Source organism: Pygocentrus nattereri, chromosome 17 (genome assembly GCF_015220715.1).
Source record: "Pygocentrus nattereri isolate fPygNat1 chromosome 17, fPygNat1.pri, whole genome shotgun sequence".
NCBI lineage: Eukaryota > Metazoa > Chordata > Actinopteri > Characiformes > Serrasalmidae > Pygocentrus > Pygocentrus nattereri.
This window is the reverse complement of record NC_051227.1, coordinates 33,157,795-33,174,663: the sequence shown is the minus strand read 5'-3', so window position 1 is coordinate 33,174,663 and position 16,869 is coordinate 33,157,795. Positions and strand designations below refer to the sequence as shown.

Sequence of the window (16,869 nt, the reverse complement as noted above, 5' to 3'; positions counted from 1 at the left end):
TGACATTGTTTACATCGAAATTTTGAAAAATCGGTGGATTTCTCCTACAATGGCTAAGCTACCCATGGAGTTCGTGGGTGCTGATAACGCTCTTTTGGCGCCCTCTTGTGGCCAAGACTTCTAATCGCAAAATTCACGCTGGAAGCAGAAGAATACAGCTTTACGTGCACAGTAGGTGGCGGTAACATCCACCCATCCATTTTCTAAGCCGCTTCTCCCTCTGGAGCCTATCCCAGCAGTCATCGGGCGGAAGGCAGGACAGTCACCCTGGACAGTCCATCGCAGGGCAGGCAGTCACTCACAATTTGGCATGTCCAATTGGCCTGACTGCATGTTATTGGACTGTGATAGGAAACCGGAGAACCCGGAGGAACCCCCACGCAGACACCTGGTCACCCGGCCGGGGAATCGAACCCAGGCCCTCCTCGCTGTGGGGCGACAGCGCTGCCCACCGCGCCACCATATCAAGATACTTCGGAAGTCGAGACGTATAGGTAGCGGCAGGTGTCTAAGCAAAGAGGATGACGGGTAGTCGATCATAGATTGAAACAGCTTACATGTGTTTTTAGTCTCTAACGTTACGTATCTGCCTCAGGACCGACACAGCGAAGAACGGGCGGATGAATAAGGTGCTTTCACCTTGTTTGGACCGAACCAAAATAGGAGCGAAAGGTGCCACGCTCCTGAACAAAGGCACAACATTTAGAAACAGATTTTTTTTTACTGCTAAGGCCTTTAACATACTCATTAAATATGTCAAATTCGACTACAACGCTGAGGCGAGGCTCTGATTTACCTAAATGTGTCAGGTGTAAGTAGTATTTCCCAAAAAGACGATCAGAGTGAAAATAAAATGAACCGAACAGACGCCGCGATTGAATTAAGTGGGAAAAACTACCCGCCGAAATGACGACACGGCGACGTCAGAGGCACGCTACTCCACGGACCAATCAATGCCGCGTATAGGGAGACGCAGCCCACGTACGTGATGACGACGTGTAATAATAATAATTGTGTGTGCAATAACTCAGAGGGACAATAATTGAAATAATTTGAACTGCCTTATACTAGATGTTTCATATTTATTATCACAGTTACCGCCACTTTACTATATTCATAAATACTTAAATCTCGTGTACATATTGCTAATTTCTCTTTATCTTTGTTTTAAATGATTAAAGTGTTTATTCTTTTACATAAATGGTTGCAACTGTGACAACTGCAATTTCCCTCTGGGATCAATAAAGGATTCTGATTCTGAAATTCAAATCTCACTGGTAAGCGTCTTGAGCACACCACTAACTGAATGGGACAAAACATTTGCAGTTGAATAAGGGTATAACGGATTATTTTATTCAGGAATAGCAATGAGAGGCACAGACTAGCTGCCTGTCTGGACGCGAGAGCCATAAAATCTAAAGGCCTAGCAAGTAACCTTGGTGTACTAATGGACTCTGATCTTAGTTTTAGCAGTCATGTCAAAGCAGTCACGAAATCAGCATTTAATCACATTAAGAATGTCGAGAAGAGAGATTTCCTGACTAAAGCAGACCTGGAGAAACTTATATAGGCCTTTATTTCTAGTGGGATTGGTTACTGTAACGGTCTCCTAACTGGACAAAAAAGACAAGCAGCTTCAGCTGATTGAAAATATTCTCCTTTAATTTGTTACTGTGTAAATTGTAATGTGAATTATCTTTGCTGTATAAATAAAGTGCCTCACCGTCGTCTTCTTGCAAACACAAATGATTTAATTGTTTAACAAGAAACTGCTTGTTTCAATGAGATACGAATGGGAAATAATTAAACTCAATATAAGAAGCGTTTCCAGGTCTGTATGGCATGGGGGCATTAGGAGGGTTAAGTGGATGGAGAAAGATGTCTTCCATGCTCTTTTCAGCTGTTATAGTTTTGTGTGTTTCTGCAGATGTGGTGCATATTAGCTCATATCAAGTACTTGACAAGGGATGAAGATGAAGAAAAAAGAGACTAAGGACTTTGCACAACCTCTGAGCCTCGGAGTAGTGCTGAATCGTGATAAAGGACACTTGGTCTACTAGAATATTCCATTGAAGACTAACAGAGGCTTCTAGTACTACAAAGATTTTTCAGAAGAAGTGACTGCAGATGCACTGGTCTGGGAATAGTGCGACTATGCTGACATCAATTTTTTTTTCATCTGGCAATTCCAAGATATAAGCAGTTAGAAACTGTAGAAATTGGAGCTAAATCTACATGGATTACCATTAAGAAATAGAACGCTTATTTGGAGGGTTATAACGGCAGTGAAATGAATAAAATACAGTACAGTAACCCAACGTTGTCTAAACGTTCTGCTGTGTATAATAATCACATCGTCACATATGGCTTTGGAATATCTCGACTTTTGCCTGACAGATTTTTATCCATCCATCCATCCATTTTCTAAGCCGCTGTTCCGTCAGGGTCACGGGGGGGTGCTGGAGCCTATCCCAGCAGTCTTCGGGCGGAAGGCAGGATACACCCTGGACAGGTCGCCAGTCCATCGCAGGGCAGACAGACAGACACAGACAGTCACACCTAGGGGTAATTTAGCACGTCCAATTGGCCTGACTGCATGTCTTTGGACTGTGGGAGGAAACCGGAGAACCTGGAGGAAACCCACACAGACATGGGGAGGACCCCGGTCACCCGGCAGGGGAATCGAACCACAGATTTTTATTAAGCCCTTAAAATCTTTATTTTGATGGCAGGATTAAATACCTCAAACATTTATTGATATTGAGTATGTGCACTAGCGATGGACGATATGGTGAAAATATAATATCACAACATTATTTTAAGACAGGTGAAATTAGGCCTGGTCTCAATTATTAAGATTCAGTAATCAAGTGGTATAAACGTAATGACAGTGCGCCCAATGACCACTGGGATAGGCTCCAGGCCCCCCACGACCTTGAGGGAGAAGCGGCTTAGAGGGTTGTGTGTGTGTGTGTGTGTGTGTGTGTAATGACAATGTAATTAAAAAATCAATTGTCTCTTAATTTTATGCAACTAATGAAGCACATTTAAATCAGCTAAACTGGCTGATTCACTGTCTAATTATAACTATACTGTTCTGTAAGGCACATAAAACAGATGTGCAGATACAGAATTAACTAATACTTACATTTTTTGCCTGAGACTGTGAAAATGTGGCAAAATGCTGGCAAACATTTGTTAGCTATCCTAGCTATTAAATTAACAAACATTTCCTTGAACATGTTATAGCACAATTAAAAGTTAGAACTTATTAGTACAAGAAAAGTTGGTTTATTTACATTTATTTGTCTCAGTAAAGTCATCTGCCTCAACAATATGATGAACTGTGAAATCTAACGACTGTGGAAAATAACTGGTGAAGTCAATAACTTGCCTTGTTGGAACAGAGGAAAAGTACTGCCACCATTAAAAAAAAACTATGAATATAAATGTTTAGTTTTTGACAAACTGCACTAAATCCAGTTAAACATGCTTAATTATTTACTGCCCTTTCTCGATCAGTATTGATCATTTACCCAGCTCTAATATGCAGTTAGATGTACTAATGTTACCCCTCTCATTTTTGTTTTTCTTAAAGCAGCGCAGAGCATCTTAGTGCATTCAGTACTTCAGAGATACACTCGACACATCATACTAATTTGCAAACGAACATGAACGTGACAGGACAAAAACATGTTTTAATATTGCTCTCATCAGTGTGTCAAAAAAGGAAATTATAATCTACATCTGCGTTAGATCATTTCTCCCCAGTTAGAAGTAGTTACATGTGTTCACAACGTGTGGATACAAATGAGTTTAATATGATTTGATGGTTACAGATGTACAATGTACAGCAGACCCTACAGAGTCAGAAATAATCTTAGTTACACACATCACACATCAGATGACTTGAACCCAAGGTGAAAACATCTCTGAGCGGAGGCTCACTGTGGCACGGGTAACGGACACGTTTTTCAGAGACATTTAGTCAGTTTATTTATTTATTTTTTTTAAACGAGCAACTGTATTTCTTCCACCTTGTCCCGAGACTTGACTTGACTTAAGGGTGTGCTTTGTTCCATGAATGGAGTTAAATAATAATAATAATAATAATAATAATAATACAAAAAGTGACAATAAAACAAAGTCATAACCCTCAATGTGATTAAATGGAAGAAAGGACAGTTTCATTTGTGTGTGTATATACATTTCTTTTTGACAAAGGAAACAGTCCTTCCTGCTAAAGTTGCTTAAGCGCCACCATAATGCAAAAATGAATAAGCTTAAGTAAAAAGAAATAGCACTTTGGCTCAGTGTTGGGGATGTTCCTTAAAACATGTTACTAGGCTACCAGCTGCTCTACGGTGGTATTTGGTGGGGTACAACAAAGCCATTATGGGCAGGAAAACAGTACATTGAAACTACACATACATGAGAAACTACTTCATGATAAACATGAACTAAGCTTCATTGAAATCAGGCAGAATGCAATACATAGCTTTGACATAGCTACCTGGCTGCTTGATGAGAGGAGTGAACTGAACTAATTTAAAACAAAATTGATCTCAAAACGCCACTAAAAATGTAGTAAATGAACAAATGAAACAAATAAACATTTGATCAAACTAGCCAAACTGGTAGCATAGTAACACAGCTTCTCCCCAACACCGCTTAGGCTGTAACCTGTTTGCAGCAGTGTGTACACCTTGCAAGGATGAATGATGAAAGATTTCATGAACACACCCAATCAGCATAATTCAAAAAGGCCACTCTCTTTTTGTGTAGACAGACACATTAGTGCGAGCTGTCTTTCTACGTATGCTTTCAGAATCGTAACACATGCAGTGAGCAGTCTGTCGCCAGCACAGTCTACAATAAAGACCGTTCTGGCGTCTCAGCAGTACTCTTGACTGAAATGATTTGCTTTTCAATTTCAGACAGGTCTACAACCTAGTCAGCCTTACGTTCATACTACCTTTTACACATTAAAACAACTCAGCATTCAACAGTTCTCCATCCACCAGAATGTTCTACTTGGTCATTAACAGCCATTCATTCAGGGTGTTTCACCTTTTTCAGAGGCACAAAGTTCATGTTCCAAATTTCATTTCCAGGGATATTGGATTCCTGTTAGTGTAACAAGAGATGGTTCTCTTTGTACGTGATTATGAACTCTCCGAGACTACAACCATTTTCATCTACAGTTATGTACATGTAGTTACTCAAACATGCAATAAGATTATTACAAGGTGTCCTCTTAAAAAAAAGGAAAGAAAGAAATACCAGAATCGACAAAGAAGCACCTTTGTTTTTGGGAACTACATTTTAGCCCCACTAAAAATGTGACAAGATATCCCTTTGGATGTTTCAAAGAGTCTCGAAAATCTCTGTTGCTTTTCACGGTTACACCACACCACAGAATACCACTTAAGGTTCAACAAATGAGCCCTTAACATTCATTAGAAAGCATTCAGAGCTACATATTCTCAAATGAGGAGCATCATTTAGAAGAGGAGGAGACAAGTTTACTCCAATACATCGTTTTTTTTTTTCTTCCTTCGTCTTAAATGTTTTGTATGAACTAATACAGCAACAAATGTTAAAAAGGTGAGGGCTGTAAATGCACTCTTAAAACTTCAAAAAATCACATCAACAGGTTGATACAAGAGTTTCACTTCCATCTTCTGTCACAAATGTCTGATATGACTTGAATAGTACAATTCAGCTGTTTCTACAAATTATCAGCGCAATGGAAATACACAGTTTTTAAAATCACAGCTTATTTTATTTAATGATCTGTAATATTCCACTCGATTCTTCTTTTTTTTTGTCAGTGTGAACAAGGCAAGCTTTCTCCATCCTGATTCCCTTTATGTCGTCTGTATGGAGTGGCTGAAAAAAGGTCCAATTCAAGAAAATATCCCAGGAGTGAGGCTAACCTCAGTACCCTCACTGAGGCCAGGTGACCATGGAGGTGTGAGCTGGTATGGGACTAGCTTAGTGTTGTCTTTGAACTCTTTTGTAATTTGGTGGTGGGACTTGGTTTGAAGCAAGCTATTGCGAAAGGCTGACAAAGAAGAGCCGCCAGCTGAGCGTCCTTTAAGGCTAAGGCTAGGACTTTAGCTTGAGCTGGGGCCCTTGGGTACCACCAGAGGCTGCATGCACTGCTGCGTGGCAGCACATTCCTAACCAATGCGACCACTGACCAAGGCAAGGCTCTGCTTCTGCTATTATGTATATACACACATACATTTTTAATCAGTTGTATACATACAAACATACATGTGAGGTGTGTGCATGTATGAAAGTACTGAAGTCACAATATTATTTCACCACTTAAGACAAAGAAAACATCTGTTCAAACACTAGTCTTGTAAAATAGAACACAAAACTGTGTTTTTGAATATGTAATTTGGAAATATGATTTTGAGAATACTGCCTGTTTAGAAGTAACAAATGTGTTTTTGTGTAAACGTGCTTTATGCAAAGCCTTGCTTGGAGCTTTTTTTTTTTTTTTAAGTGGGTTTCATAATATGTGGAGAGAAGCCATCAGTAAGTAACTGAGGTGAAGGTGGTTGACTCAGCAGTTAAGAGTACAGTGGCATGAGACTGCACTCATCATGCACACTGTACAACAGGGTACTTATAAGCACCACCACCATGACAGCGCTTCAAACCACATACGCCCCTCACACAATTGGTCCCTCTATAATGGTGTCTCCTCACAAAGCCAGGTGCAGTGATCAGCTCTTTTCTATGGATCCCTGACAGCTGGTAGAGGGCCAAAGTTCTTGATCAATGCAGATCTGTATAGAGCTCTGAAAGGATAATGATGACAACCAATGAGAGCTGGCCACATGATTGCCAACACTCACAATCATCATCCTTGTGGGTCATGGGGCTATTTGACTGAGCCATGGTCAGTGTGTCAGAACCTCTCCTCTCCACCTCTGTTCACTCAAACTGATAGCAATGGTCTCATCTCCTGTTTTAATAGAAGTTGAATTTGGCTCATCCACTTGCAATGATACATCTAAAGGTTATAGCACAGTTTGCATATAAATTATTGGCATTTTAAATTAAGCTATATCGGTACTAATATGTATTAATACAAAAAAAAAAAATCAGAAAAAATCAGAAAAAACAAAAACTTTGCATCTAGAGCAAAAGGAAATCCGCTGGTTCACAGAATCCACTGATTCATTCTCATGACATGAGGAAAAGGAAGGAGAAAAAAAAAATCCAGAAATGGTCGAGTAACACAGGGCTCCTCGCACTTGCCAAAATAGCAAACACATGTAATCCTTAATGCAGGGTTCTGCATCGAAGAAAAGGTAGAACCTTCATAAAAAGAGATACTCAATTGCCCATGTAATTGTCCTTCACTTGTCTTGGTGAAAAGGATCTTTCTGTTCACCGGGCCTGTTTCAGTGGGTGATGCGCTCTGTCCCAGCCTCACACGCAGATCTCTGAGGGTGTGGATGTGTGGAGCGATGCTTCGGATACAAACAAAATAAACCCAGGAAGCAAACAGTGAGCATTTTATATTTTAATCAGCAAAACTATATTAGGATGCCCCACTGTTTCTTTTAATGTTTTTAACCTATTTTTTCTGTCTTCTTTAGCAAGTCTGATAAATAGTCAGATCCTCTAAAGTCTGATGATCCTCTGTAGGAAAGTGAGCCTGGTGCTGACAGAAGGCTTCTCCTCTCCCCCCACAGTATGAGTGCTGAGTGTGTTGAGAGAGATGCCATGCATTTTCTTTAGGGTTCATGAGTGTGTCTAGGGCTGATTGACATGCTGGCATAGGTGACCTCAGGATTCGGTCCCTCTCCCAGTCAGGTGTGGTTTGATGTGAATAATTTCAAGTGAGCATTTGTGAGAAGGTGGATGGATGTGTGGGTGAGTGGAGAGAATATGGAGTGAAGAACACACTTTTCAGTCATCAGCCCATACAGGAGCGTCCTGCAGCGTGACTGTGTGAGAGGAGGAAGGACTGCACCACCTCGTCTGTGGCCTGGGGGCTGGTGTTGACGTCCTCTAGTGCGTCTGCCACGGCAAACTGCCTGTCCCTCAAACGATTCCAGTTGGACAGGATGTTGTGGTACTCAAAAACCTTCTCATAGTTGCCCACCGAGTTGTAAAGCTTGATGAGGCCTCTATAATCATACTCAAGTCCACTGTAGCCTTCCCCAAACAGCTTTTTACCTAAAGGGCATATATAGGTCACATGGTAAACGGTGCAATGTTAGAGTGTGGGAACAGAGGGGGTTGTTTACATTTGTTAACTTTACTTACCAATGGCAATGGATCGCAGGTAGAGGCGCTCAGCGTCGTCATATTGGTTCATGTCATAGTTGTAGAGAGAGGCCAGGTGCCCCACAGACAGAGCTACTTCGTAGTCCTCCTGCCCCAGCAGTTGCTCTTTGATCTGGATAGCCTTAATGTGCATTTCCTCAGCCTCCTGCAATAAAAGAGCACCATAAAGAAGTCATTCTGATTTAATCTATCTGTGAACAGGCTGGGTAGGAGCCAATCAGTAAAACACTAACCTCAAACTACAGATGTAACAATACAATAAGCCCACAATTTAATTTGGTTATCAATACTGGATTCATGATTCATTAATCTTGTGATATTTTGAACAAAATTCAAATTAAGAAAAAAATAACAATCTACGTTGTTTTACAGCTTACAAATGAACATGTCAGTGTGGACTGCTGATTGGAGCTGGTTATTTACAAACTTTGGTGCTCAAACAATGCAGTTGCCTTTGATGCCATAATAGTATGCACATTCTCCGCCATGCGCACCATCACATTTTTGTATTACAATATAATATCACAGCATGAAGACTGACTAAAATGGATTTTGTTCAATGAACAGACATTGTCTCATATGAAAACATTACAAAACAAAATCTGAAGCTGATGATACAACTGCATACCTTTTGGAATAATCAATTATAATCACTTATAATGACATAATGATAAGTATGTGCTTATATCTTTGCCAAAATTAAATTTTTGGGATATTTTCAAGTGTAAATATCCACTAAATCCATTTTTAATTTTACCAAAATGTAGGATTTCTTGTAAATACACCTGCTGACAATGCAAGGTTTGGTTTATTGTTTACTTTCCATTACAATGTAAATAGTTCATGTCACATGTGTGTAGACAGTACAATACATATAATATTCAAACTGAATGATGGTGACATTTGAGGTTTTATAATGCACCAAATCTTTTTCTAAAAACTAAGCAAACCAAATCATTGCAAGGTCGAAGTTTTACACACCCACGACTAGGAGATGTTATACAAATGGTCAATAACAGGGTCTGTCCAATTATGGAGGACAGCTAAAAATGCATCAGGCTAGAGTAACTTGTCACTTACTTGCCCAGTCAGGAAAGTGAGGCACTCTAAATTACAAGCAACCACATTAAAAACCTGTCTGGGCTTTATTGTTTGCTTAGCTGTGTAAAACAGCATGACCACTAGTGGCTGGTTTAGAGATTTATGAAACTCTAACCTTAAATTTGCGCATGGATTGGTAGAGGCGGCCTAGGTTGCCATAATGTTTTGCTGTCTGGACATTGAACTCTCCGAAGGCTTTTTTGGCCAGCTGGAGGGAGGAGAGGTGCAGGTCATGGGCTTCCTGCAGGAGGCGCTCTTCTGTCTCTTTATTATGGCAATCAATGGCAATCTCTTCCAGGATCAGGGCTACAGGAGAGGGGTCACACAAACAGTGAATCAAGAGCAATTTAAGACCTGCTGAAACTGTAATAGTGTGAAAGTGTTCTAATTGTTTTTTGCTAAACAGGGCCAATACTCCAGGAAGAACAATGATACCACAAGGACAAAGCTACTTTGAACTGTCAAGGGTCATCTCCATGCCGTCTTTACAGAGATGCAGCTGTGAATAAGGAGAGTTATGAAAGCTGTTGCGAGTGCGACTCTAACCTTTCACCCTCTTGGAGGAGGCCAGCAGCAGATGGTCCTCTGGGAGAATGTGAGTTATGATGTCTATGGCACGTTCTGCGTGAAATCTAAACAAAACAGCACAAGTCTTGGGTAAGACCACGGAGCTCATTACTCAGGAAATAGGCACATTTTCCAGAATAAACTGTTCCATGAATAAAAATAAAGACATCTCCTCTGACAGAACATTTTAACCAGGTTAGAGGGTAGGACAGCAAGCAGGAGTCTGTAACAAGTTCACAATCTTAATAATCAAAAACATTTAGAAAACATATGTCTTAGGGATGATAATGATGAGCCAAGTAGTGCTGTTCCTAGAGGGAGACCATGCAGCAAAAGCAAAACACTTTGAATCAATGAATTTAAGACTGAAATTTGTTTTGCATGCTTTCTATTATTGCACTGGAACACCCCTGCAGTTTTGACTCTGACCTCCATAATATTTATCAGACCCTTTCCCAGCAATACAAAAACAAGAAAACACAAATAATATCCTCTCTCATATATATATATATATATATATATATATATATATATATATATATATATATATATATATATATATATATACACACACACACACAGGCAAAAAAGTATTTTGTCATCCACTGATTGTGAAAATTCTCCTACTTAGGAAGATGAGAGAGGTCTGTAATTTTCGTTATAGGTACACTTCAACTATGAGAGACAAAATGAGAAACAAAAATCCAGAAAATCACATTGTAGGACTTTTAAAGAATTTATTTGTAAATTATGGTGGAAAATAAATATTTGGTCAATAACAAAAGTTCAACTCAATACTTTGTAACATAATCTTTGTTGGCAATGACAGAGGTCAAATGTTTCCTGTAAGTCTTCACCAGGTTTGCACACACTGTAGATGGTATTTTGGCCCATTCCTCCTGCAGATCTCCTCTAGAGCAGTGATGTTTTGGGGCTGTCACTGGGCAACATGAACTTTCAATTCCCTCCACAAATTTTCTATGGGGTTGAGGTCTGGACACTCCACTCCAGGACCTTGAAATGCTTTTTATGAAGCCACTCCTTCGTTGCCTGAGTGGTGGGATCATTGTCATGCTGGAAGACCCAGCCACGTTCCATCTTCAATGCTCTCACTGATGGAAGGAGGTTTTGGCTTAAAATCTCACGATACATGGCCCCGTTCATTCTTCCCTTAACACAGATCAGTCGTCCTGTCCCCTTTGCAGAAAAACAGCCCCAAAGCATGATGTTTCCACCCCCATGCTTCACAGTAGGTATGGTGTTCTTGGGATGCAACTCAGCATTCTTCTTCCTCCAAACACAACGAGTTGAGTTTTTACCAAAATGTTCTATTTTGGTTTCATCTGACCACATGATATCCTCCCAATCCTCTTCTGGATCATTCATATGCTCTCTGGCAAACTTCAGATGGGCCTGAACATGTACTGGCTTAAGCAGGGGGACACACCTGGCACTGCAGGATTTGAGCCCCTCTGTCCTTCGACAGCTCTTTGGTCTTGGCCATAGTTAAGTTTGGAGTCTGACTGTTTGAGGCTGTGGACAGATGTCTTTTATACAGACAACGAGGTCAAAAAGGTCAAAAATCCTACAATGTGATTTCCTAGATTTTTTTTTTTTCTCATATTGTCTCCCATAGTTGAAGTGTACCTTTGATGAAAATTACAGACCTCTCTTATCTTTCTAAGTAGGAGAACTTGCACAATCAGTGGCTGACTAAATACTTTTTTGCCCCATTTTATATATTTTATTTAAATAAGATTTAACAATCACTATCTCTCTATCTCTCTATCCAAATAACAAATTAGCAAGTCTAGGAATAGAGCAGGTTACTCACAGTGCATTCTCAAATTTACCGGAGCTGTACTGGTGCACATAAGAGGAGTACGCCAAGTCTTCATGTGCTGTGGCCACGTGAATATTCTTCCCTCCAAATACAGACTGCCGAATATCAAGGGCAGTCTGACAAAAGAAAGCATCAACATAATTAATATCCAAAGAACTTTTCTCAAAAGGTGTGAACAGTTTTGAGAAAAATTACCTTAAACTCACCTGATATATGGCAACAGACTGGCAGATGTTATCCACATTTAGTAGATAAAATCCATAATCTAGCAGGGTATCTGAATATTTGGGGTGCTTGTGTCCAAAATGTTCTCTAAAAATAAATTTTTAATGTTATTAATGTCTTTAAATACAATTAAACAAAATACAAAGACATATTAAGTGTAAGAGGTAGCTCACCGTGCAAGAAATACTGCATGTTTTATCAGCTGTTCAGCCTTCCTGAACTCCCGTTTAACAACACATGCCTACAAAAATGATGGTAAGGAAAAGGTAAACGGGGATTCTGTATTACTGAATGGTTCCTGTGTAAACAAAGTCATTCAGAGTAGCTTGATGTGAAAGCGCCAATCTAGAGAAAGTTACTGAGGCAAAATCATTCAGTGTTGGTAATAGGAACCACACGTCCAAAGCATTTAATTGATCAAAAAGCCCTCTCACAGAACCATTACATGGAATGTTTATAGATACCATGACTGACGCCCAAGACATTGTTTTACAACACATCTGAGATAAGCTTTTGGCCTAAAATATTTATTTCAAATCCATCCTTGGTAGACAAAACATGCAGATAAGGCATCACTACATATAAGAACTCAGAAGACATGGGTTCACCTGTTACACAGTGGGTAAAATGGCTATATGAGTGTTGTAGACACTGTAAGCTTTCTATCACCACCATTATAAAGAAATTTGAACCAGTACATTTCTCTACACTTAACCGTTTCACATCAAACCACTCTGAATGATTTTGTTTACATTGCAACAACTGAATTACGCATACATTTAAAAATTGTGAAATTCCCTTTTGTATTCACTATTCAACCAAACTCTGCATTTTATCACTGCAGTCTGGTGTTTAGAATGAATTACATGTTTAACATTAGCCTGTGAAATTATCCATGAAATCATAAAACTATATCACCGCCAAATCCATGAACCTACGTCAGTTCTCTTGTACTTCTAAAAAGATAAAACATGAATATTCCACAATGCTAAAGCCATACCTTAGAGGCTTGTCTCAGAACATCAACCACTACTTTCACAGGTAGGCCGACTGTGATCTCCCTCATGGCCTCTATACACCACCGGTATGCCTGAAACACCAGAACACCGTACACAGTTTAGCTACAGTAAGTCACAAATATTCCCCAAACAGAGTACTTTATTATGTCTATAACTCCCTACCTCATCATAGTGGCTTTTGGCAAAGAGAAGAGCACAGAGTTCTCCATAAAGGGCAGCCTTGTTAGCGTGATGGCCATGTTTGGCTAGCTTGTCCATGTAAGACTGAGCCAGTTTAAAGGTCTCCTCTCCCAGGTGATATTTGCAGTTGCCATTACGTACATGAAGCAACCTGACAAAATTAAAACAGAAGGAACAGTAAGAAGAATCAAGTCTGTAGCTTAGTAAGTAGAGCAGGCCAGTGATCACTGATGTTATATCTTCATGAAATATAAAGTAATCGGAGAGCTTGTTTAGTCTCATGAGTTCAATCCAGTAGAAGAAAAAGAAGAAAACTGCGATTTGAGTCGCCATGTGAAATAGGTATTACCATGCTGGATATTTTAGAGATGGAAGATCAGCAATGAAAGAAGAAAAAAAAAAAACTATTGGTGCAATTAGTACTTTAGCAGTGATTAGCTAACTAACAAATCTAATCCAGCCTCCCAATTTACTGTACAAAGCTTCTTCTTCATGAAGAAATTCACAGACAGGTCAGGAAGAAGTACACAAAATGGCATACGTAAATTAAAGTTTTGTATATAAAATTTAAGTGCTTCTGGCAGTCTACAACATGAAACCCATAACAAGAACGATTTTCTCAAAATGCTAATGTAACTGGCCCTTAAAATAAGTGATTGCTCTGCCCCTCACCAGCTTTTACTGAAAGAGAGGTCAGTTCTAAGAACATCTGAACTCACCTCACACAGCACTCCACTGCACGATACCAGTGCAGAACTTCATCATGCAATGTACACAACTGCAGACACGAGAGAAAGACTTTCTCTGCATCTCCATACCAGCCAGCATCTGACAGAAAACCACCTAATAGGAAAAAAGGATGTATTACTCCCAATGTTGGAGTAAAACTACACCCCAATTACTTATCAGAAAAAAAACACAGCTTACCTAGAACAAAGCCAAACTGGATAGCTTTCTCTTTAACATGAGCATCTGACTCTGCAATGTATGAGCATCTACGACTGAAGGAGTTTGCCAAGATTGAAGCAACTTTAACACCATGGTCCATCAGAGCTTGGAAACAGTGATGCAGGAGGTGTCTGACAGGGGGGGGGGGGAGAAGACAACACTCAGATGCTGGAATGAACAAAGAACTGACAAGATATGAAGAAAAAATAACTCTGTGATCCAGAAAAATGACTTTCAACATTCTGTCTTCATGCTGACATTATATTTTTACCAGTAACCATTACTTTAGGATCCCTCAATGCAACCGACAGTTATAAGGTAGAGATGGTTCTAAAGATGGTGTAGAAATACTTTTTCTTTTCTGATACACTTTTTTTCAATTCTGAAATCAAAAACTACTTTGTACTGTGCTATTTCATCTACAAGATGCACTTAGCTTTAAAATGAACTATTTTTAACTCAAACACTTCACTTAAGATGAGAATACTAGAAACCCTCTCACCCCACAAGAAGAAATACACCTCTAACAACATGACATCATACAGTACCAGTATGATATTTCAAGCTAGATTTGATTTGTCCCCCCCGCCTGATACCCATTGATAACTATATACCATCTCTATTGCAGGGATACCATAATGGGCTTAACCACATAACTCAGTTAAAGGAATGAAACAAAACATTAGAATCTCTCAGTACAAGAAAATGTCAGGCATTAAATTACACCACTGCCAGCAGTGATACTGAAAGAGACTTAAGTTTTCCAACAATCCCAATTTACTATAAATACCACATAATACCAAATGTTCAAGCTGACACACATCCAGTCTCATACAGCAGTCACTAAAAAAAAGACCACTCCTTTGTGACAGTAAAATAGGCCCATACTTTACACGACGCAAAGTGGACAAACAGTGTACAGCTGGGTTCTATTGTCAAATACCTTTTGTCAGAGGCTCGCAGGACTTTGGCAAAGACCTCAAGCTCACAGAACTCCCCTCCCAGCTGGCAAAGCCGGCCTTGCTGGTAAAGCTGTAAAACAGGGAGAAACGTGAGAATGACAAGACCTTTTGTCCATTTGACAGAGTGGTAAGTAGGCAATTCCCTTGGGTAGGAAATAGCCAGAAAACGGGCATAAGAAACACAAACAGGACACTAAAAAACAGAAAACTAGATGAAAAGTAGTTTGCGCAAGACCAGACCTATGACCAACTACTTGACTTTTATAATGTCCAACAATGTCAACACCCTCTTGACAGCATTCTGCTCTGAAACCAGTTGACAGCCTGCCTGATACGAACTTGATGTAAACACTATTACGTAAGGTGTACTATTACTAATCTGATATTCGCCTACCCAACCGACTACATACATATGGAGTCGATGCACAGTTAACCATTTAAATGTGAACTATTCAAACACTAAAACTGAACGCAGCGTGCTTTGTTTTCTGGGAAAGGAAGACACAAAGAGAGATATTTATTTCCCATTTCAACGTACGCAACTTACAACACTGCCCATGGTAAAATACCGACGCCTGTGGAGTCCTCAGTAAAACTGCTTGTGAAAAAGGAGTTATTCCTGCCCGACATCAAACTCATTCAGCTATTCAAATTAACGATATCATGAGGACAGCCTGAGCTAGCCAGCTATGAAGGGTTTTTTTTCTTGCTTCCAAACCAAACAAAAAAATGTGACACGCAACAGAAAGTAACCTACTTGACTACCGTTAGTTTACACTAGCTAACCCAGCTAACGTTAGACCGAGTTAGCTGCTCATATTTGCTATCTAAAAAAAGACAGACCGTCCGCAATAACCGTCTTCAGAATATGTGACAGCCTCTTTTTATACCCTGTCACTGTTCCAAACTAAACCTCCACTGTCGTTAAACCCAACTAACGCGCTAATATTAAAACGCTCATGTCTTTGCGACCCTATAAGCAATTAGCCAGCGTTAGCTAATCTAGCTAGGTTAGCAGAGTCAACGTTAGCTCCCCAGCTCGCCCACCGTCAAAAGTCTTTGTGCGTTAAATCCGACTAAGCGCCCCGTGTTACCTTGTAGTAGACATCGAACTGAATATTTTCTGGTAGAGACCGTATGTCCCGCCGCGACCGGCTGTAGTTGTCCACCACTGCTGATATCGCGGTGTTGTACAGCGTCTCAGGGATCCACTCGAGCTCCACAGCGGCCATGTTGTTTTCCTTCTCCAAATCCAGCTGCCTCCTCCCGCTCTCACCTCCCCCGCTACCTGATCGAGGTAAAAGTCTTTTCTCCGGCACTCCTCATACACCTCTCCACTGAAAGCCCAACACCAATAGACTGTCGTTCAGGTTATGAACGCAAACCCGTCATAATCTCATGTTTAAACCTCTCTCTCCCTCTCTCGCCCCCCCACTCTCTCTCTTTCTGCTCGACGCAGTGACGTATAGGGGCAGACGTGAAGGACGGGGCGCTCTCACCGGCGACACCTGCTGGGCAACGTGGAGAACTGCAGCTCTGCAGCGCTGCGAGCCCAAAGCGGAGCCGTTCAGCCCAGTGTGTCCCAACTCCGGTCATAAAGTTCACTGCCCTGCCCTGTTTCATATTTTCCTGCACTCGAGCCATGTAACTAAACAATTCAATTAGTGTCCTTCTTGAGGTCAGTCAGGCGAGTTTGTGGATGAAA

The 16,869-nt window shown here is 40.3% G+C and overlaps 1 protein-coding gene across 1 annotated transcript; it reads right to left on the bottom strand.

The window, feature by feature from the left end:
• Positions 1-3,799: 3,799 nt before the first annotated feature.
• Positions 3,800-16,639, bottom strand: appbp2 (amyloid beta precursor protein (cytoplasmic tail) binding protein 2). The gene is made up of 13 exons (XM_037546652.1): positions 16,259-16,639; positions 15,146-15,234; positions 14,182-14,333; positions 13,974-14,097; positions 13,237-13,405; positions 13,056-13,145; positions 12,229-12,296; positions 12,037-12,142; positions 11,822-11,946; positions 9,967-10,052; positions 9,536-9,726; positions 8,299-8,464; positions 3,800-8,208 (listed from the first exon to the last, which is right to left on the bottom strand). The coding sequence occupies exons 1-13, from the start codon at positions 16,394-16,396 to the stop codon at positions 7,946-7,948; spliced, it is 1,767 nt and encodes a 588-aa protein (XP_037402549.1). The 5' UTR covers positions 16,397-16,639; the 3' UTR covers positions 3,800-7,945.
• Between the last annotated feature and the right edge of the window lie 230 nt (positions 16,640-16,869).

What these genes read in the sequence shown, in the direction of transcription:
- appbp2 (XM_037546652.1), bottom strand. Translation starts at nt 16,396, where the DNA reads ATGGCCGCTGTGGAGCTCGAGTGGATCCCTGAGACGCTGTACAACACC. An exon ending in GGTAAATTTGAGAATGCACT is followed by an intron (nt 10,053 to 11,821) that starts GTGAGTAACCTG and finishes TGTTTTGTTTAG; the next exon opens with ATTTCACGCAGAACGTGCCA. An exon ending in CTCCTCCAAGAGGGTGAAAG is followed by an intron (nt 9,727 to 9,966) that starts GTTAGAGTCGCA and finishes CCTCTCCTGTAG; the next exon opens with CCCTGATCCTGGAAGAGATT.